General features: G+C 41.0%; 1 protein-coding gene across 1 annotated transcript in view; it reads left to right on the top strand.

The window, feature by feature from the left end:
- Window positions 1-22,861, top strand: part of UBR4 (ubiquitin protein ligase E3 component n-recognin 4) — a 128,030-nt gene that overhangs the window by 20,095 nt on the left and 85,074 nt on the right. Inside the window, 19 exon segments of the mRNA XM_036866703.1 lie at window positions 498-657; window positions 776-861; window positions 6,696-6,865; window positions 8,446-8,728; window positions 9,362-9,497; window positions 10,435-10,514; window positions 11,015-11,143; window positions 11,877-12,059; window positions 12,197-12,319; window positions 12,714-12,943; window positions 14,262-14,383; window positions 15,801-15,898; window positions 17,135-17,292; window positions 18,073-18,282; window positions 19,459-19,560; window positions 19,877-19,977; window positions 20,227-20,425; window positions 20,799-20,987; window positions 21,420-21,483. Of these exon segments, the coding sequence (XP_036722598.1) occupies window positions 498-657; window positions 776-861; window positions 6,696-6,865; window positions 8,446-8,728; window positions 9,362-9,497; window positions 10,435-10,514; window positions 11,015-11,143; window positions 11,877-12,059; window positions 12,197-12,319; window positions 12,714-12,943; window positions 14,262-14,383; window positions 15,801-15,898; window positions 17,135-17,292; window positions 18,073-18,282; window positions 19,459-19,560; window positions 19,877-19,977; window positions 20,227-20,425; window positions 20,799-20,987; window positions 21,420-21,483 (2,823 nt within the window).

Raw genomic sequence — 22,861 nt, 5'->3', positions numbered from 1 at the left:
GTGTCAGCAGCCCCTCTTCTGAAGCTCTGTCAGTAAACAAGTCATATACAGTCTTTTGCTTTCATACAGTTTAGTCTAGTCAAGGATGTGGATGGAAATTTAATTTTAATAGAGAAGTAAACAACTGGGAATTCCAAACATGTATAATGACAGTATAGGCTTCAGAATGGAATATATCAATAATATCTTAGAGCTGGACAAATACAGGACCTTAGAAGAATGAAATAAATGAGTTAATCTCTTTGGAAATCCTGTCATGCAACATTTCCTGAAGTCTGTTGTATTAAATTGGCATACCCTTTTCTGTAACTGGTAGAATCACATGGGAAAGACTATTATAACTTAGTCCCACTGTAGGTGATTTAAAATCTGATTTTTTAATTCATTGTGTTTATTGCATGAGAACTATGAGCATATTTTATTTTCTGTTTGTATTCAGGATTTGTAGGAGCTCTGGGCTTATGAACCTGCTCTGAGCTTTTCTGTGTTCTTTTTAGTTCTTAGGTCTGGCTTCCAACATTTTGAACTTCATCACCTCTTCCATGCTGAACTCTCGGAATAATTTTATCCGAAACTATCTGAGTGTATCTCTTTCAGAACACCATATGGCCACCCTGGCCAGTATCATTAAGGAGGTGGACAAAGATGGACTCAAGGGTCAGTAGACAGGATACGTGCCTGGCAGATTTTTTCCTAGTGGTGTTTGACTGTTGGCAGCGTGGTGCGGTGCATCAATTAGATGCTTGAATAGTTGGTTTTCCCATTTGTCTTCAAGGTGCATCAGATGAAGAGTTTGCTGCCGCTCTCTATCACTTCAACCACTCTCTGGTAACTTCTGACCTTCAGTCACCTAACCTGCAGGTTTGTGTGCACTACAACCGTTTAGGCCAAGAGCTCTCTACATCTGTACTCAGTAGGCTGCACTTGTTTCTATTGCTAAGGAAAAGTTTATCATGGGATCCCCTCCCTGGAAAGAGTGTTGAGAGACTATCCTAGTATGTCCTTCTGCCTTAATTAGGATCATTTCGAGAAAAAAAAAATGTGTCCGTTATCCCTAAGTCACTTAGTAAGCTTAAAGAAAAGGAAAAACAACAAAAACAACTCCTGATGACTATCCTAGTAGAAAAGTAAATAGACAACAGAGCGTTTTATAAAAAAGAAAAGAATGGCCAACAAACATAGGAAATGTTCAACATCATTAGTAATCTAAGAAATATAAATTAAAACGCGTGTCTTAAAGGATCAGTCAAATTACAGGAGATGGATGCTCTCATATACGCTCTTACTTGCAAACCCACCACCGAAATAAAGTCTAGGATCTTGATTGTGGTTGTCTAAACCTTGTGGCTTTCTTTCCTCACTGAAGTAGTGGGTATCTGGAATCCTAAATCTTAAATTCCTCATTTCATTAGTTTCATATATGTATTTGTTTTTGCATTTAAGGGATACTTTAAAATTTAAAATTATTTGACTGTTTTTAGCAATGACATCATGTTCTGTGTAATTTTTTTCACTTAATATTGTTTAGTACTTAATTGCCAGAATTCATCTGTACTGTTGCATATTTTGTAGTTTTTGTTTTGACTGCTATATGATATTCCATCGTGTTTGTGACTATACCAATTTATTCATCTCCCTTCTGCTCCTACTGATGGACATTTGGGTTGTGTCAGTCAGGTTTTATTGCTATTCCAGGTATTGCTATGATCTTTCTTGTACGTGTCCCCTGTATGTACCCTGTTACAAGTGAGTCTCTTGGGAATATAAGTTGGAGTAGAACTGACAGGTTGTAGAGTATGTGACCTTAAGCAGATAATGCCAAACTGCTCTCTGTAGTAGCTGCACCATGTTTTACTCTCACCAGTAGTACGTCAGGGATACGTGGATTCATATTCTCTCCCAACATTTGACGATGTCATAGTCTGATAATAACATGGTCAAAGTTAGTGGTTCTCAATCTTTAGTGTATATAAGGATTCCTGGGGAATTTGTTAAAACTGTGGATTCTTAGGTACTGTGACCACTCATCCCCCCTGCCCCCCATCAACCCCAGTAGAATTTAATTTGGTAGATCTCCAATAATTTGCCCTAAGATTGTTTTGAAAATTGTTTTGTTACTCTTAAGATTATTTCAGTGGATTCTCAGAATCAGAACACAATTCAAGGGCTTGCACTTGCCGCCAAAGGGACAAAATCCAGGAACCTGTTTCAAGAGGTTAAAATTGATTCTCACAATCCCAAGCTATTTGAGAAATTCTTAAACATTTCTTTTGTTGTTTAAAAGATAATTGTAAAACCTATTTATACTTACCTACTGTTACATGAAAAAATTTTTTTTGGCAGGAAAGGGAATATATAGAGTAGAAAAGTTGTTGACCTGTCTAAGGTGAAGAGAAGGAAATGCTTCAGTTAGTATATTGCCTGCAGTACCTTCTCAGACTATAGGGTCAGGGTGTCCTGCCAAAATTATCAGCGCCTTGCCCAGATCTGAGCAAGGAGGGAGGTTTCAAAGTTCATAGATTTGGCCTTTTCTTGTCTAAACTTGTCCAAATAATGGGGAAGAAATATTTTTCTCTAGAGAATAGGATTCTTAAGACTCCTGTAATGATATTGCCCTCTTAGCATTTAAAAATAATTACAGACCTTGTGTGGACATGCAACCTGGCTGCCCATAGCTACTGACTCTGCAGAGGAGATCCTCAGATCTCCTTTTTCAGTCCATTTCCAAACGTGGAACTTTAAATTGTTCCCCCACATTTCATTGCTGTGAAGGATAGTCAGTGTAATCCATCTGCTGTTGAGTTCCCCTACCTTGGATATTGTTTCTTTGGAGTAATGTGCAAAGCTGCCTTAGCCAAGGTGCCTGACTTAGGTTGCAAGACACAGACAGTGCAATAAAATGTATTTTGCAGTAAAATGTATTTTGTTACTATTATTACTTAATATTATATTTAACATTGCATATAAAATTATAATAATACTATTACTATGGTGATCTAGGTTCATTCATAAGTATTCATTGACACTTAACTATGTGCCAGGTACTGTTATAGGGACTGAAGAAATAAAGTTGACTTGAGTTAGCACGGGATCATGAGAAAGAGGGGAGATAGGGTGTGGATAAAGGACCTATTGTAGAGATCATGGGAAATTATTTGAATGAGGTGAAGGACAAGGAAAGGAAGGAATTCAAGATATTGCCTAAATTTAAAACCCTTGAAACCCAAATGAGACTAGAAGGACGCTGTTGTCTTTAATAGAAATAGGGCGGTCAGGAAGGAGAGTTGGTTTGGGGGTAGAAGGAGTGATACTGAGTACTCAGTGGCTCATTCTTCTAGGTTTAAGTCAACTCAGAGATTGTATTTACTCACGGGTCACATTTATTTATTTTTTCAGGTTTCTTTTTAAAAAAATTTTTTTTAAATTGAAGTATAGTTGATTTACAGTGTTGTGTTAATTACTGCTGTACAGCAGAGTGATTCAGTTATACACATATATACATTCTTTTTTTTATATTCTTTTCCATTATGGTTTATCATAAGATATTGAATATAGTTCTCTGTACTGTAGAGTAGGACCTTGTTGTTTACCCATTCTATATATAAAAGCTTCCATCTGCTAACCCCAGCCTCCCACTTCATCCCTCCCCCAACCTCCTCCCCCTTGGCAGCCACCACTCTGTTCTCTATGTCTGTGATTCTGTTTCTGTTTCATAGATAGGTTCATTTGTGTCATATTTTAGGTTCCACATATAAGTGATATCATATGGTATTTGGCTTTCTCTTTCTGACTTACTTCACTTAGTATGATAATCTCTAGTTGCATCCATGTTGCTGCAAATGGCATTATTTCATTCATTTTTATGGCTGAGTAGTATTCCATTGTATATGTGTAGCACAGCTTCTTTATCCATTCATCTGTCGGTGGACATTTAGGTTGCTTCCATCTCTTGGCTACTGTGAATAGTGCTGCTATGAACATAGGGGTGCATGTATCTTTTTGAATTATAGTTTTGTCTGGATATATGCCCAGGAGTAGGATTGCTGGATCATATGGTAATTCTATTTTTAGTTTTCTGGGGAACCTCCATACTGTTTTCTACAGTGGCTGCACCAACTTAAATTCTCATGGGTCACTTGTTTAGTCACATTTTCTCAGAATGATCCTTTGGGTTCTTTAGGTACATGAGGCACAATTTGCCATTTTCTCTCTGTTTATAAAAACAAACAGGTCAGTGTCAGCTCTTCAGCATGACTTTTAGTCCCATATAGTAGGCTAGCCATAGAGTCATTGTGCGGTCGAGAAAACTGTATACCTGAGTGTGAGGCTCTCCTTTAAGGAAGGAGTAAGCTGAAGGCAATTAGCAGAGGCATCATCTATGTGATTATATTGTTTCCTTTGTCAGTATGTTGAATTTTATAGCCCTTTCAATCAAATGAGAAAAACAGTTTATATATTATCAGTGTTTTTAGTTTAAATAAATAGTCACCATTACTACTATTGAAAAAAATATCATTTTAAATACGATGAAATTTTGAGGTGCCAGTGGGATGAAGATGTCTAGAAAATAGTTGGAAATGTAAGTCTGAAATTTAGGAGTTAAGAAATTAAGATTGATAATACAGCTTTGGGGATTATCCATCAAGAGGCAATTGTTGAAGTGATGAGATACAATGAGATGGATTGGGGATAGCAAGAGAGATGAAGACTGAGGCTGAAACCTCAGGAATGCCAGCGTTGAGGAGGAGTGGAGGAAAGGTAGCCGGAGGGTGGCAAGGAATGGGTCAGGCCAGGGTTTTGCTGTGCTGTGGCTCAGTTTCACTACTTCAGAAGTCAGTTCTTCCTTAGAGCTAATAAGAGTTTGAGTGGTAGGGAAAAACTAGGTTCCTGAGGAATGTTAGCTCGTTTCTTAAGGTTCTGAGGCCTAAATAAACTGACCTAAAGACACAAATAACTGACATGAAACAAAAACTCCCTTAAAAGTGTAAATAACTTTATAAGGAATATACATTCATCATAATCCTTCCACGGAATTTATGATTTTAATTTTTCCATGTTTCCTTCTAGTCCCTGTCTGTATAGTGGCATAGTTTTACAGTTATTATCAGAACATTGATACATCACTTGGTTTCTGCTTTTTCAGATTTTACTATTATATATGTAATGTAATATATATAGAGTATGTTTTTATGTTTACCTTGGTCTTTACAGTTGCCACCATTATGGCTGCATGTCCCTTGATTTGATTTTTTTATTACCGTAATGCTCCAGTTAGCACTTCTGATATAGCTCAGGCATGTTTTCTTTTTTTTTGAGTTGTTTTCTTGAGTCAGGAATTGAGAAGTTAGTCATTATGGCTGTGTTGAGCATAGTGATGAAGAATGTAGGTTTTAGAGATAAACCTTGCTTTGGCACTTGGTAATCTTGTGGCTTTGGTCATGTTCTTAAGCCACTCTGAGCTCTGTTTCCCATATCAGTGAAGTGGAGCACACCCCACCTGACGTTGTAGCTCTGAGCATTTAGTGTGACGGTCTCTGTACAACAGTTAGCCTATGGTAACCCCCCAGTACCTGGGAACTACTCATGATATCTGTGACTTTTTGAATGTTTTCGAGGAATAGGGTCCTCTAGGATTTTTTTTTTTTTAATAAATTTATTTTTTAATTTTTGGCTGCGTTGGGTCTTCCTTGCGTGCAGGCTTTCTCTGGTTGCGGTGAGCGGGGGCTACTCTTCGTTGTGGTGTGCGGGCTTCTCATTGCGGTGCCTTCTCTTGTTGCGGAGCATGGGTTCTCGTCACGTGGGCTTCAGTAGTTGTGGCTCGGGGGCTCTAGAGCGCAGGCTCAGTAGTTGTGGCACACGGGCTTAGTTGCTCCGCGGTATGTGGGATCTTCCTGGACCAGGGCTCAAACCCGTGTCCCCTGCATTGGCAGGTGGATTCTTAACCACTGTGCCACCAGGGAAGTCCCTCTCTAGGATGTTTTATAAGAATATAATTTAATTTGGCAGACTTCAAAATTTATCCTGTATCCTGAGGTAACCATGATTTGAGTTTTCTGAAGCCAAGTGAGAAAGCAGGCTTTTATCTGGTTTTCCATTGGCATCCTGCTCAGCTTGTGTGTGTATTTGGGGAGATAAGTTGCAGCTTAGGTAACTGAGCTGGAAGTAAAGCTCATTTGAGAGACATGCCACAACTGGAGGCAAAGACAACCCTGATTAATTCTAGATGCCTTGACATCTTAGAGGCAAAATTTCTCTGCTAATACTGTTAATAGAAGCTGTTGGATTTATAAGTTGTTGGAAATCCCCCTTTGGATTGTTGTTTGTGGCATGTAACTGATTATGAAAGAAAAATGTTAGCTATTACAGTTGTTGAAAAAGTTTTCTTTCGAAGGCACAGTATCCATTGGAAACTTATGATTCTGCTGTCTCCATGCACGTCTACTTTTTGGGGACCCCATTTCTGACACTAATTAACTATAGTTGTTAATGGGGTTAGATTAGTAATTTTTCCTTTATATTTTTCTCATGTGTTGAATGACCTTTTGCAAACTGCTTCTGAATTTGAATTTCTTTGTCTTCCTTTCTTTAAAGTATTCCTTTCAGTGTTAAAAAGTAACATTAGAGAGCATTAGTAATCTGTTGACTTCATCCCCTGCCTTTTTTCCTAATGGTCTCTTGTATGTCTTTCATGTTAGAATACACTGTTGCAGCAGCTGGGAGTGGCTCCTTTTTCTGAGGGCCCTTGGCCCTTGTACATTCATCCTCAAAGCCTGTCTGTGCTTTCACGCCTCCTGCTCATCTGGCAACATAAAGCCGGCGCTCAAGGTGACCCTGACGTCCCTGAATGCCTTAAAGTTTGGGACAGGTAAGGTAACTTAAATAGAAGCCCCACGGAGAAGGCTGCTTTTTTTTTTTTTTTAAATTAATTTATTTTATTTTATTTATTTTTGGCTGTGTTGGGTCTTCGTTTCTGTGCGAGGGCTTTCTCCAGTTGCGGCAAGCGGGGGCCACTCTTCATCGCGGTGCGCGGGCCTCTCACTATCGCGGCCTCTCTAGTTGCGGAGCACAGGCTCCAGACGCGCAGGCTCAGTAGTTGTGGCTCACGGGCCTTGTTGCTCCGCGGCATGTGGGATCTTCCCAGACCAGGGCTCGAACCCGTGTCCCCTGCATTGGCAGGCAGATTCTCAACCACTGCGCCACCAGGGAAGCCCGAGAAGGCTGCTTTTTAAAATTTGTTTGACTTATCTGTAGTTCATCTGTGGCTCTGGGATGGTACTCTGATGATAAGTTTAAAGTGGCAAGGGTGGAGGGGTGTGTTTCCGATGGGATTTGAGAGGAGTTGTGCTGTTTAAAAAACAGAAGTATATAAACTACAGTCTGGAAATAGAATCTTCCTGTAGCACATGGGGGATTTGGTTGCAATTATGAGATAGAACCTGAATCCTGAACGTAACCAATTTTATCCTGACCTGGTTTTTTTTTTGAAAGCGGGAACAACAGGGAAGCCAACTCTGTCTGGTTATTTTGCTTTCAACATGAAACCACTTAGAGGGACTTGCAGTCTTTTTTGGACAACTTTTAAAGAATTTTTTTACTTGGGGGAAGCTCACATTAATCATCTAAATCCTCTTTAGATGGACCTATATTTGCCATTTTTGTTTACATGGTTGGGAGTCTTCAAAGCAGTTTGTTTTCCTAAACAGCTTTGTTTTCCTCTTCACCATTCTATGATCAAATAGCTCTAATGCTGGATTTGAGAAACTATAAACCCCCTTGAATGCCAGATATGCACTATATTTTTCCTGGTGGAATCTTGCAAAAAGGCCAGAAGGTGGGGGCCGGGGGGAGGTGGGGAGCGAAACCCTTATTAAAATACAAATCTTTTTCCTAATAGCCAAAGGCAGTGGAAATAGTTGGCTACATTCATTCCTTTTTTGCATAAAAGCTTTTCTCACAAATTCTCTGAATAGTATAATTTTTTTATTGCTTTTTAAGTGCATTGAGTTAATTTTGATTGTTATCATGCAGTGATTTTTAACCTGTAATATAAATTCTCAAAACGAGAATTAAACTATAGAATCAAATCATAGGGAAAAAGTAACTGAATTGCTTCTATGTGCCCGGATTTATTAATTTTAAAAAAGAGCCGCCTTTTGGAGAACTTGTAATTCTTTTCAGAATTGTCAGGAACGGCAGCGTGGGGGTTACTGCCACTGTGGCCGCAGTTAATGTTGCCGAAGGGTCTTGAAAATGTGTTTGTGGCCAAATCTGGCTTTTTTGTAGCCAAGATTTAGTTTTTATCTTCTCATTACATGTAGCTTCTTGTCTTCCTTAATTCGTTATCTTAATTTAAGAAGTTGGACTCTTCCGGCATTGGACATTGTCACTCTTGGGGGATGTTCTGACTTTTCCTCACCAGACATGTTCTCGTTTCCTCTGTGGTAGGTTTTTGTCAACAATGAAGCAGAATGCCCTGCAAGGGGTGGTGCCCAGTGAGACGGAAGATTTGAATGTAGAACACCTGCAGCTGCTCCTCCTCATTTTCCACAACTTCTCTGAGAAAGGCCGGCGGGACATATTGACCCTTTTTGTGCAGATCATCCAGGAGTTGAGTGCCAACATGGATGCCCAAACGCGCTCTGTGCCTCTCATCCTGGCTCGCCTGCTTTTGATCTTTGATTATCTGCTTCATCAGTACTCCAAAGCCCCTGTGTATCTGTTTGAGCAGGTACAGATGAACACGTTCTTTTTGCTTTACAGCTGTTACTGAGAGCGTAGTTATTCTCAAGTTACCATGCTCCAAACCAAAATGACCTGCTCACTTTAGGGTTTAGGTGTTCATTGCGGTGTGTTTGAGTAGCCTTAGGTGACCCCTGGGACTTGTGTCTTTGCACCCACAGTTTATGTTTAGCCAGAAGCGATAGATGTAGATTATTTGATTTGATGCATTTGTTAAAATTGGCTCATAGGCTCTGTTCACAGGTGTCCTTCTTTGAACTACCCCACTTTACCTGTGTCGAGCACAGTGCCGTGCGTGTCGGGCCTCAGTTAGTATTTACTAGTGGTTGAATGATGGTCGAGCAGTAAATTTTATGGGTTAGTAAATTCCTTTGTTGCAGGGATCCAAAATGAAGATGGAAGGGCCATTTAAGAACATTTCTTCAAATGTTTCATTGAACACTATTCCCTTTATACTCCAGCAAAAAGATGTTTCCCAAAAGAAGTCACAGAAAAATCTAAAATTTTGTTTTGGTTTATAAGTTTCCCAAACTTTGCTATACCAATCTAATATCAAGCCTGGAGTGAGAAGCAGAATGATGACTGTGTATCTCTCTTAATTTGAGTATTTGTGTTTTAAAAGGTGCAGCATAACCTGCTTAGTCCTCCTTTTGGGTGGGTGAATGGATCCCAAGACAGCAACGGCCGCCGGGCGACCACCCCTCTCTATCATGGGTTCAAAGAAGTAGAAGAAAACTGGTCTAAGCATTTTTCATCAGGTCAGAAAGAAGATTGTCAATAAAAAACTGACTTGCTGATTTTCATTGGAGGGGTTGAATTTGGAGCTTGGGGCATCCTTGAGGATCTTTGGTCATCGGTTTAGTCTCCTTCCTGTGGGTGGCAGATACCTACAGAGTCAAAACTCTTGCGGAAACAGACTCTCACATATCCTGCATCTATTTAAAAGCGAAAAACATTGAGGCACGAGAATTAGGAATCCTCTGGCCATAGAGTGCAGTATATGTATTCCTGCCACACTGGGTGATTGAATTAGTTTTCCCTTAGGGACATGGTTCTAACCCACAGGCTAATTTCTTTGGGTCAGGGTCTTCAGACAGTGGGAGCTGTGACATTCTCTCCAGTGTTTCTCACGTAGCAGTGGTCCGTACTTTTCAGAAGGTGCCTCTTGTGTTCATTTTAGCATGTGTTTGCTTTCATCTGAGGATTGTTAGATGTAAAGTGTATTTGGTGGAAATGTTCATCAAGCTCTAGTATGAATTTATTATCATTGGGATCTCTTAGTAGTTAGTCCCTTTGATATTGGGGAAACAGCATTTAAGTTTAAGGCGGTCAGTGGAATGATACAATTTTGTTGATTAACTTGATGATTATAGAGCAGAAGTTAACTCCCAGAGCAGAAGTTTTCAACTGGGGATGATTGTGCTCTCCATCCCCAAAGGGGCCCTGGGGGCCATGTCTGGAGACATATTTGGTTGTCACAACTGGGAGGGTGCTACTGGCAATCAATGGATAGAAGCCAGGATGGTGCTAAACATAGGACAGTTTCCCACAGCAGAGAATGATCTGGCCCAAAATGTCAATGCGTAGTGCCAAGGTTGGGAAATCCTTGTCCAAAGTGTTTTCTTTGTTTTTATGTTTCATATTTGTTAGGCTTGAGAATGAAACCATTCTTTCAGTAAGCATATTGTTTTTCAGATGCCGTCCCACAACCCAGATTCTACTGTGTCCTGTCCCCAGAAGCCTCAGAGGATGATTTGAACCGACTTGATTCTGTGGTACCAGGAATTTAAAAATCCCATTTTACATGTTGGTTAGATGGTCTCCACCAAAATCAGTCTATCAGGGGAAAGGGAATGACTTAACTTTTTGTAATGAGGGAATTTGGTCTATATTAGGATTTGAGCTTATTCTAAAAGGAAAGTGTTGTTTTGAGATTTATTCACTGGGCTCCAGTTTGGCGGTAGGGGATGTCCTTCCTGGCGGTTGACACCTCTGACATGTTATTCCTGAAGACTATATCTGTTAGCATTTTCACATGCAGCTGTTTTAATGGACAAAATAGTTGCCTCATTCTAAAGCCTGCACTTGTGTGCTCACAATAATCCATAAACTGAGTTGGTCCCTAAGTGGGAATCATGCTGCAATGAGAAATTAATAACTATATTTGGAGTGAGCTATTTTCTCAATCCTGAGTTTAAGTGGTAGTGTATGGGTAGTAGGAAAAAGATATTTCAAAAAATAAGAAAAAACGATTGCCTTTCTTTCTTGATATTAGGCATGTGATGTTCTTTACTCCAAGCTTGTCAAGTATGATGAGCTCTACATTGCACTGACATCCCTACTGGCAGCTGGATCCCAGCTTGATACAGTCAGGAGAAAGGAAAACAAGAATGTGACAGCCCTGGTAAGACCGTGGAAACCTGGGCTAATTAAGAAGAGTTTGGGATATGTTTGATGATTGGGTAGCAGTCTACCAGAAATTTCCTTCTGGCATCTAGTCAGTTTATTGGATATCTGTTTGCAAAACTGACTAGATACTTCATTATTTCTATCTAGTTTGGGTGGTTATGTTCACCTTAGAGATAATTTTTTTATCATTTTTGCATTTTTTTGTTAACATCTAGAAGAATGTGACTTTGAGAGTAAGCGTCACCTAAGTTCTGTATCTCCTGTGAATGCTGGTTGTTGTATGATATTGAAAGCCTCACACTTGAGCTTTTCCTGTGGTCCTGTGAATGTGTCTCATGCCTGTAGAGCTCATAACAGCAATTACGGCCACAGAAAGGGCCAGCTGATTGCGGGCGTGCTGAGGAGAATGTCTTGCTCTCTTTCAGTTACTTGGTGAATTACTGGGGAGCCAAAGTTGTCTCAGAATTGCTTTCTTGGCATGTGAAATGTGCAGAATATGGAACAAGTTTTATATAGATATAAAATGTGCGTTTTACCGTTTCCTGCTTTGGGTGTATTCTCTAGAAAGACCTGGTGAGCAGACTTGAGAGCCAAATCTCAGTTGAAGATTGGGACTCCACCCAGTTCTGCTTTGAAAATTGTATTTGGAACAGTTCTTACTGTTAGGGAGCTGTTGAGGCAATACCAAAAGCTTCTACCTCTGTGATTGCTCTTTTTGCTTCTTCCAGGAGGCCTGTGCCCTTCAATATTACTTCTTGATACTGTGGAGGATTCTAGGGATTTTGCCACCATCAAAGACTTACATGAACCAGCTGGCCATGAACTCGCCAGAGATGAGTGAATGTGACATCCTACACACTCTGCGGTGGTCTTCCCGCCTCCGGATCAGCTCCTATGTCAACTGGATAAAGGTACCACAGGGCTTGCTGCTATGGAGTATTCAAAGCTAACATACTCTAATTCTAGGAACTTTTAAATTTAAGGCTGATGAAAGCCTTAGACACTGTCTGTATTGATCTCCTGAACACTTTTTTCTTGCTGTAAATAGGACCACCTTATCAAACAGGGAATGAAGGCTGAACATGCTGGTTCTCTCCTAGAACTGGCATCCAGCAAGTGCAGCTCAGTGAAATATGACGTTGAAATTGTAGAGGAATACTTTGCTCGACAGGTATGGAAGTTTGGGGTCCATAATGATGGAACTTGGCTTATGCCACAGTTTTTTTTTCACTTTATTTATTTATTTATTGGCTGTGTTGGGTCTTCGTTTCTGTGCGAGGGCTTTCTCTAGTTGCGGCGAGTGGGGGCCACTCTTCATCGCGATGCGCGGGCCTTTCACTATCGCGGCCTCTCTTGTTGCGGAGCACAGGCTCCAGACGCGCAGGCTCAGTAATTGTGGCTCACGGGCCCAGTTGCCCCGCGGCATGTGGGATCTTCCCAGACCAGGGCTCGAACCCGTGTCCCCTGCATTGGCAGGCGGATTCTCAACCGCTGCGCCACCAGGGAAGCCCTATGCCACAGTTTTTTTTTGCTACAACTAATTAATATCTTGTGTATTTTTAAAGATCTCGTCCTTCTGTAGCATCGACTGTACCACCATCTTGCAGCTCCATGAAGTTCCCAGTCTGCAGTCCATCTACACCCTCGATGCTGCTATCTCGAAGGTCCAGGTCTCTCTGGATGAACATTTTTCTAAGATGGCTGCCGAGACCGATCCTCATAAGTCATCTGAGATCACCAAGAACCTGCTTCCAGCCACACTGCAACTCATTGACACCTACGCGTCATTCACTAGGTGTGACGGGCTGCCTGCCTAGAGATGTCGGAGATGGGGGAATGTAGATGCTTGGGTGGTTTACTTTCATCTTTAAATATTTTCTAGCATTTTTCTTGTAGAGTGCAAAGAAAGATAATGTAATTTTTCCAAACGCTATCATTTCTGTTATTTACTAAGATGAAGCTTTTTAAATTTCATGGTATGTAGGTATAGAAAAAATTTTCTTAATGAGTTAGAGTATTTTAAAAAAATATTTATTTGGTTGCGCCAGGTCTTAGTTGTGGCAGGAGGGCTCCTTAGTTGTGGCGTGCGAACTCTTAGTTGCAGCATGCTTGTGGGGTCTAGTTCCCTGACCAGGATTGAACCCGGGCCCCCTGCATTGGGAGCACAGAGTCTTTACGGCAACACCAGGGAAATCCCCTAGAGAGTATTTTGAAACCCAGCCCTTTCTATAATAAAGATTGCATATTACACACCCTGTAGACTTGCTTTGTTTATTCTGCATGATGTTTAAATATTTTAGAATTCATTTATAAAAATTGGGAATTTATTCACAAGTCAAGATTTCTGGCTTTTCTTCCTTTGGAAGAACTGGCAAAACTGGGCCTGTCTTCCCACATGACAGTAACAGACTGCAGCTAAGGACTGGCTGCTTCTCGTTAGCCATTCTCACTGGGCCCCTTTAAGCTCATTTACTTTATCTGGTCCCTGTAGGATTTCACTGTTCAGTTCCTGTTTCATGGGGCGTTGATGGTGAAAGGGACTTAGATCGTTGTAAAACTTAACTAATGTCTTAGTGTGAATGCTTTGCAGTAGACAGAGGACTGTTGCTTGAGGCAAGATTTTAGAACGAATATGAGCAATAAACTTGAATGACAAGTGTGAGTGTTTGCTACGTGTCAAGTACTTTTCTAGGTGTTGGGGGTACAGTGGTAGCAAAGCTGACCGAGTCACTGCCCTTTGAGTGTGTCTAGGCTCTAATCTGGCCCATCAGGCTAAGACTTTCTAAACTGAGCTGTTAATACATGTTCCTGGGCAAATAAGCTTGGGAAGTGCTTTTTTTAAAAAAAGAAAAAATAATAATACTTCTCAGAGCCTTTAATATATACATTGCCAGTCTTCTGAGGCCAGGAAGAGTGTGGTAGATATGTCCTGGAATTGAGTTTTGTAAGCATTTCAGAGGATGGCATATTCTTTGGGAAACAATTACCCATTGTAATTCTTAGGAGACCCAACTGAGATAAAGGTTTTTCGATTTGTCTAGGGTTAGTTTTTCCTAACCAAAATGGCACTAGATTCCTTCAGCTTTGACATAACCCCCTATTTTTTTCTCCAGAGCCTATTTGCTGCAGAACTTTAATGAGGAGGGATCCACTGAAAAACCTTCCCAGGAGAAATTGCACGGCTTTGCTGCTGTTTTGGCTATTGGCTCTAGTAGGTGCAAGGCGAACACTCTGGGTAAGTGAATGTGCTTTTGAATAAGACTGTTAACACCAGTATGACTAGTAGTGCTATTTCTCTCCCTTTCTACCTGTCTACTGCATTTTTCATTTATTAGACTCTTTCTGAGTGTCAAGCATTGACATAAGTTTATCTGTTTTGATCTTCACAATAACCTTATTAGGTAAGTTTTGTTATTATCCCCCATTACTCATTAGGAAATTGAGGCTTAGAGAAGTTATTTGCCCAAATCCTACATCTTGCAAGTGGCAGAGCTGGGATCCAAACCAAGATAAGTTGGTTCCAAGGCATTAGGCTATTTCGCTGTTGGCAAAGACCTTTGTTCTTTTCATTTATAGAGATTAGGAAGACTAGCAAGCTACTGCTTAGTGCTTGGGAGAACTTCTTCCTTGTGTTACGAATGATCTAATCGAAATTTAGGATGGGGAATCAAAAGGACTTGAGCAGGGGCTTCCCTGGTGGTGCCGTGGTTGAGAATCCGCCTGCCAATGCAGGGGACATGGGTTCCATCCCTGGTCCGGGAAGATCCCACATGCCGCGGAGCAACTAAGCTCGTGTACCACAACTACTGAGCCTGTGCTCTAGAGCCCGTGAGCCACAACTACTGAGCCCGCGTGCCGCAACTACTGAAGCCCGCGCGCCTAGAGCCCGTGCTCCACAATGAGAGAAGCCACTGCAATGAGAAGCCCGCGCACCGCAATGAAGAGTAGCCCCCGCTCGCCTCAACTAGAGAAGGCACGTGTGCAGCGCAACGAAGACCCAACACAGCCAAAAAAAAAAAATAAAATAAATAAATAAAATTTAAAAAAATAAAATATAAAAGGACTTGAGCAGGATTGGAGTTAAGTGCAATAGTTACCCTTTAAAAAAAAAAAAAAAAAAAAAAGTTACCCTTTAAAATTTATAGGCATTTGTGTATTCCTGAATTTCAAGCTTCAAGGACCCTTTTAATGTTCAGATATTCTCACTTTTAGAAATTTAATTCCATCTCTTCTTTGAATACTGTTCTTAATGTGCATTAATGATCCCTGCCCTCAAGATTTGTGTTAAGGAGAAAAGAGATCAAAGTGATACCTAGTCATAGAAGGTCTAGATGTTTAATAGTGACTTGTAGTGACTTGCTCTCACTTTGCATCTTTTATTCAGTTGTCTTCTTTACTTGCAAGATTAGAAAGTGAATACGATGGGAAGTGAAAACCTTACAATTGAGATTGTTAGCTGTTAAGCAATTAGCAAGTTCTTGGACATAGTGCTGCTACTGAAATATCCATCTAAGCTATTTTAGCAGTTGTTTTGACAGCCTGGGCTGTGGTGTGTTTCTCTCTGCATTTGGGCTTGGCTTTTAAAATGCTGCGTGTCGTTCTTTCTCTCTTTCTCTCTCACGATGATTCCTTGTCCTTTCTGTCTCCTCCAGGTCCAACACTGGTTCAGAATTTACCATCTTCAGTGCAGGCTGTGTGTGAATCCTGGAACAACATCAACACCAATGAGTTTCCAAACATTGGATCCTGGGTGAGTGTCTGTCTGTCCCAGGAATAGAAATTAGGAGCACTGTTCTGTTTCTGTGTTCTCTTCTTATTCTTTAGGCTTAAACTAGCTACCAAGAGATCTTAATATGCTGCAGTAGTACTTGCTATGGCTGAATCAATAATCAAGGCCTTGAATTACTCAAATGGTACTCATATGATCATTTTGCTAAGAATAAGAAGTCTGTTACTGGGTTATAGAATAACTGCTTTATTACAGTGGACCCTTGAACAATACAGGTTTGAACAGCATGGGTCCACTTACACACGATTTTTTCACTAAATCTGGACTGCAGTACTAAATGATCTGTGGTTGGTTGAATCTGTGGATGTGGAACTGCACATACGGGGGGCTGACTATAAAGTTGTACATGGATTTTTGACTGCAAGGACAGTCAGCACCCCTAACCCCTGTGGTACTTAAGGGTCAACTACTAGGAGCCTCAGTTTCTTCATCTGCTAAATACTGGGATGTAAAGATTAAGGATATTAAATGTAAAGTGCCTAGCACATTATCTGTCACGTGAATTCTCAGTAAATGTTAACCGTTTCCTTTCCTTTTTAGGTTATATGTCAAGAACCTGCTCCTTTTGTCATACATAATTTTATGGGGTAGCTTTTAAGTTCTCTAGGCTTTTGGAAGGCTGTTGAGTCCTCTGTTAGTTTCCTTGATCTTTCTGTGTGCTCTGCTCAGATTACCTCTATTAACAGATTATTGCGTTATTACAGTTCTTTGGAAAAGCCAAGTGTTATAATCTAGTTATCCCTGCTTTGTAATCGTGACCTCTGTTTACATCCCCCAGAGCTATAGTGCAAGGATAATTAAGATATTTGTAATGTGGACCCAGATGCATTGTAAAATCCAGATCTTTTTCAGTTACTAGAGGCAAACAAACATAGTTTTAATGTTAAATATAATATATTCTAATTATTTGAAAAGTGGTATTGGGTATCTTAACTATGTACTAACTAAATTTTAGCTTAACTTTAACTTTTAAATTTTAACTCGACTTTGTGCTAACTAAAATTTGTTAACTGTTTCCTTTACTCCACCCCACTTTCCTTCCAAGGATGAATAAGAGTGTATACTGAATAGAGTCATTGTCTGTAAATCTCAGTGGGGTCTTCGGTTATGTCATCATGGTTTCTTTTTGCTCACGTAAGAATTTGGTCCTGGGAGATAGATGGTCTATCTGTTGATGTCTGCTTTGCCTCCTTTCAGCGCAATGCCTTTGCCAATGACACCATCCCTTCTGAGAGTTACATCAGTGCTGTGCAGGCCGCTCACCTGGGGACTCTTTGTGGCCAGAGTCTGCCCCTGGCTGCTTCCCTGAAGCACACCCTCCTCTCACTGGTCAGGTTGACCGGAGATCTTATAGTGTGAGTACCTTTTATGTAGCCCTAAGTGCTCTCTACTCCTGTATTCTGTCATGGCTAAGGGAAGACAATGAGAGTTTTAATAACTGCGTAATAATACTTTTTTTGCCTGCTTCTACAGCAGAGAGAGCCTGTTGCCTTAGAGTATGAACGTTTACCTAGAATGATTTTTGGCTTAGATGTGAAGGGCAGCCGAGTACCTCCCCCCCTCCTTCTGTGTAGTATGTTTCAGAAAAGGCATGCTGGTTTTAAACCATATTGTGATTTGGAGGTACTCTGGGTTTAAGTTTCAAGGTGACAATGATGTATTTGAAGTCATGCTTCTCCAGATTCGTTGTGGAAGTTAGATGCTGCCATCATGGAGACTAAGGGCGGGCAGGCCAGTGGAGGGACTATTTTGTTTTCCTGTACATAGGTCACGGGTAAAGTCCTATATCTCATTGGCTTAAAAGTGATCCAGATTCCTGGGAATTCTTCTAGAAAGGTTGTCTGGGAGGGTTACTAGCTTAGGTTTCAGTTAATTTTCTTTTCTAAATATTATAAAATACATCTTACAGTATTAATTTAACATCTTAATAAGTGGACTTTTCACATGGAAATGATTTTAGCTTCTGATATAATAATGAGAAAGGAGACCATGAAGTTGCATGATTATACCTATGTAAAAAACAACTATCAAAGGAAAAAAGCCCTTCTCAGTAAATGAGTAGATTGCCCTCTCCTCCCCTCGCAGCTTTTGAGAGGAGTATATTCACTAATTTGCTTCTGTTTTCTTTGCTGAAGTTGGTCCGATGAGATGAACCCGCCACAGGTAATTCGGACCCTGCTTCCCCTTCTTCTGGAGTCGAGCACTGAGAGTGTTGCTGAGATCAGTAGCAACTCTCTGGAGCGCATCCTGGGCCCTGCAGAGTCTGATGAGTTCTTGGCTCGCGTTTATGAGAAACTAATCACTGGCTGTTACAACATTCTGGCTAATCATGCAGATCCCAATAGGTGAGCCTGACTGGGGAGAAGCCTCCGGTTCCTGTGACCTCCTGCTACCATCAATGAAATGTACCAACACTAGCTTCTTTATGTTGTTAATTAATAGATTATGATTGTGCTTTTTAACAGAAAGTTCTATACTTGTGTGCGTTTTGTGTTCTTGTGGACGCACATGAAAGGTTACTTGGAATCTTCTTTTGTGATTAATTCTTAGGAATAAACATGCTGTAGTAGATGTGATGAAGTGTACAAAGGAGCATGATAAAATTTCTAGTATTTTTGTAACCATGCTTCTGAGATAGGTGTTCTGTGGAATTAGGTGGTCTCATAGCATTGTTTGACCTTGATAGTGTAGGCCATGTTGATGTAGGAGAGTCTTACAGAACAGTTGAATAAGTTACAGTTTTATCCCACTGAGAACTGTACAAATAAAGGGTTCCAGGTATTGGGATTTCCTGCCTTTTTGTTGTTGAGGAATCCAGGTTTTCATCAGGGGCTGCCTTTTCTTTTTCTCTCCCTCCCCACTTCTCTTTCGTCCCCCCTCCCCCCTTCAGTCTTTCCCTCCCTTCCTTCCTCTTTCTAACAGTTTGAAATAACAGCAGTGATTCTTGGAACTCTTAGCCATCGACTACATCAGTTATCTCAGATTTTAGGAATTTTTAAATTTTATTTCAGTTTAATTCCTCGAAAATTTATTGAGCACCTACTGTATGCCAGGGTTTATGCTAAGCTTTGACAAAACAAAATTGAATATTGCCCTCAAAAGGTGTAGCCGTAAACAGGGCTTCCCTGGTGGCGCAGTGGTTGAGAGTCTGCCTGCCAATGCAGGGGACACGGGTTCGAGCCCTGGTCTGGGAAGATCCCACATGCCGCGGAGCAACTAGGCCCGTGAGCCACAACTACTGAGCCTGCGCGTCTGGAGCCTGTGCTCCTCAACAAGAGAGGCCGCGACAGTGAGAGGCCCGCGCACCGCGATGAAGAGTGGCCCCTGCTCGCCGCAACTAGAGAAAGCCCTCGCACAGAAACGAAGACCCAACACAGCCAAAAATAAATAAATAAATAAATAAATTAAAAAAAAAAAAAAGGTGTAGCCGTAAACAGACTTTGGATTTTTAAAGGTCAGGATTAGGAGGACATTGAAACAGCCCTTGTTTCTGGTAGTTAATTTTTCTTTTGGATTTTCAGTGGACTGGATGAATCCATCTTAGAGGAGTGTCTCCAATATTTGGAAAAGCAACTGGAAAGCAGCCAGGCTCGTAAAGCTATGGAGGAATTTTTCTCTGACAGGTGAGCTATGTTTTGTTCTCCTCGGTGAACATTTTTGAATATCTCCTGGAAGTAGGGACCTGTCTATGTTGACTTCGGTGTTCTTTCTCAGGGAATTAAAAAGCCTGCTTAGGTGTTTGTACCTCTGGGAGGACTTTGGTTAACTGCTGACTCCTTGAGGTTATTGGTGGAGGGGTTGATTTCATGAACACCTGGCATTGTTGACTCACAAATGACCAGTTCCCCTAGAGAGGATGAGATTGTGAAGAAATAGAAACGGATGCGTTTTATGTGAGGCTTAATGTGATTCTTCCATTTTTACCCTCCTGCCTTTCAGTGGAGAACTTGTGCAGATCATGATGGCAACAGCCAATGAGAACCTCTCTGCTAAATTCTGTAACCGAGTTTTGAAATTCTTCACCAAACTCTTCCAGCTGAGTGAGTGACAGCTTTTAGTAATCTTCTTAAGGGAACTTTGATGTCCAGCTAATGACTGTGCCTATCTTCTGCCCAAGTATAACTATGGCATGAAAATGCTAACATGTGGAGAGAATCCCTCAGAGATAGTTTGGAAGGAAGTCGAAAACTTCCTTGGAGCCTTTCCCCCTTTCCTGGCTCACAGTCTGCGCCTTCCTTCCTTTCCCCCTGCCCTCCTTCACTGACCTTCGCCTCTCGGTCTGTCTCCAGCTGAGAAGAGCCCTAACCCGAGCCTTCTGCACCTCTGTGGTTCCCTGGCACAGCTGGCTTGCGTGGAGCCTGTGCGTCTCCAGGCCTGGCTCACCCGCATGACTGCATCGCCCCCCAAAGATTCCGATCAGCTGGATGTGATCCAGGAGAACAGGCAGCTGCTACAGTTGTTGACCACGTACATTGTTCGGGAAAACAGGTAGGGCACCTGCATTTATTTCACATGTTCTAAGGGCCCCAGAAATAAGGTGAGATCACTGCAGCTGTCTTTCTTTCAGGAATCAGTCGTGAGCATTTTCAGTGATTCCATAGCTCCCTCTCAATAGACTCAAGGAATCTAGTGGCTCTCCTTGATTTTTCCCATGCAAAAACTTTTGCAGTGACTTGGCATGTCAGTTGTAACGGGGATGAATGTTTTGTGCTCTAGTAGCCCAAGTCCACAACTGGGCTTAGTGTGTATAGTCATGCATTTAATGTTTAAATTTAAACTCCTTAATTACTCTTATACATTTAGAAGTGTACAGTCAGATTCCTGTTGATTACTTACCAACTTGCTATTTCTTCTCTGTCAGCCAAGTCGGGGAAGGTGTGTGTGCTGTGCTGTTGGGCACCCTGATCCCCATGGCAACAGAGATGCTGGCCAACGGTGATGGGACTGGTTTCCCTGAACTCATGGTTGTGATGGCTACCCTGGCCAGTGCAGGTCAAGGTGCTGGCCATCTTCAGCTTCATAATGCTGCTGTGGACTGGCTGAGTAGATGGTAAGAGGGTGAAATTGGAGGAACGCATCTGTATGTTACAACATTGCTCTTAGAGAAAAGGGGGATAATTAATTACAGGCTATTTTCTGTAGCTCAGAGTGAGTATAAAAGAAATTTGAATCTCTACCTTTTTATTGGGGATTGAGGGAGTAGCCAGTAACTGTTCAGTTTAGATTTAATCTTCATTATTTTATTAGTAGGATTTTCTGTTCATTATTCCTGGGAGAAGTCTTGGGGAAAGTGTACCACCTGCCACTGATAGGAACAGAGCCCCCAACTTCTGATTAGCCACATAATTTTCTAAGAATGCCTTTGGTTCACAGTGTCCACAAGTTGATGCGAGATATGTGAAGATGCTTCCTTTCTTTGATTCCTTAGATGATTTTGTGTGTTTTCTCTCCCCCCCCCCCCCTTTTTTTTTCTTTGCGACAGCAAGAAATACCTGTCACAGAAGAATGTGGTTGAAAAACTGAATGCCAATGTAATGCATGGAAAGGTAAGACAAGTGAGGAGTGACAGCAGTCAGGGAGTGGTGATTCTTACCTTTGTGGCCAGGTGGAAGTCTCCTTCCTGTTGGTTTCTGGCCCTGGCTAGCCTACAGAGGGTAAGGCCTATAATCTCAAAGGCCTAGAAGTGTGTAATTGCTAACTGCATGCCCTTAGGCCTCTTCTCGGTGGCAAGAAGTGATAGGAAGGAAATATTCTGGTAAACAGACATCCAACAGAGTCCTTCCTGAAACAGTGAATTACTGCTATTTTTAGGTATTGGCATGCTCTGGAAAATTGTCCCCTGCTCCTGCATTGGAACTGTGTGCTCTGAGTGTTATACGGAGTTAACGGTCTACCTCCTCAGCTCCAGTCCAGATGCCTAGAATTGTTTACTTTACCTGAAGGTTCAGGTCCACTGTGCTGAGAAAAAGGGTGGAAACTGGTAGAAATCTTGCATTCAGGCATTTTCTCCCCCCATCCAACCCATGAACCTGACATGGTGGCTAAGAGCAGATAACTGGCCTCTGACCCACCACAGCACCATTCGTCTCTCCCTGCTTTCTTGCTGATCTTTATCCTTTCCACACTGAACTGTTAGAGTGCAGAGTGAAGGAACTTAGAAATCTGAGGCTTTGATGCCAGACTTTTGGGTTTTTTTTAGGCAAGCACGAACTATCTGCAGTGATTTGCGGGAAAAATTTCCCCTTGATCTCTGAAGCTATTCCTCCCCTCCTGCATTAATTAAAAACCCAGTAATTTAAATATCTTTCACTAATGGTTAAAAAAAATGGTAACAGCAGGAAAAAAGCCAATGAGAGCTTATTCATACTTTTAATATAGCCTTTTTTCTTGAGGTGTAATTGACATAGAATATTATATTAGTTTCAGATGTACAACATAATGATTTGATATTTGTTTTTATTGCAGAATGATCACAGTAAGTCTAGTTAATATCCATCACCATACGTAGTTAACAAAATTTGTTTTTTCTTGCAATGAGGACTTTTAAGACCTACTCTCTTCATAACTTTCAGATATGCATACAATAGTATTTATTAACTCTAGTCACTATGTTTGACATTACATCCCCATGACTTATTTATTTTATAACTGGAAGTTGGTACCTTTTGACCCCGATCACCCGTTTCGCCCATCCTCCTACCCCCTGCCTCTGGCACCACCAGTCTGTTCTTTGTATCAATCTAGTTTTTTCTTGAATGATTTTTGTCTCCATTTCAACTTTTTTTTCTTGATTTCCATTGTACTTCATTTTATAAAATTTTTTAAAGAGTTGTCTTTGTGCTTAAGAAAGAATGAAACACACTGATTCAGTACAGTTTATTGACCAACTACATGTAGTCATAGTGCTAAGAGCTGAGGAAATAG

Source organism: Balaenoptera musculus, chromosome 1 (genome assembly GCF_009873245.2).
Source record: "Balaenoptera musculus isolate JJ_BM4_2016_0621 chromosome 1, mBalMus1.pri.v3, whole genome shotgun sequence".
Lineage (NCBI taxonomy): Eukaryota > Metazoa > Chordata > Mammalia > Artiodactyla > Balaenopteridae > Balaenoptera > Balaenoptera musculus.
The sequence above is the reverse complement of the archived record's forward strand: the minus strand, read 5'-3'. Positions and strand labels throughout refer to the sequence as shown.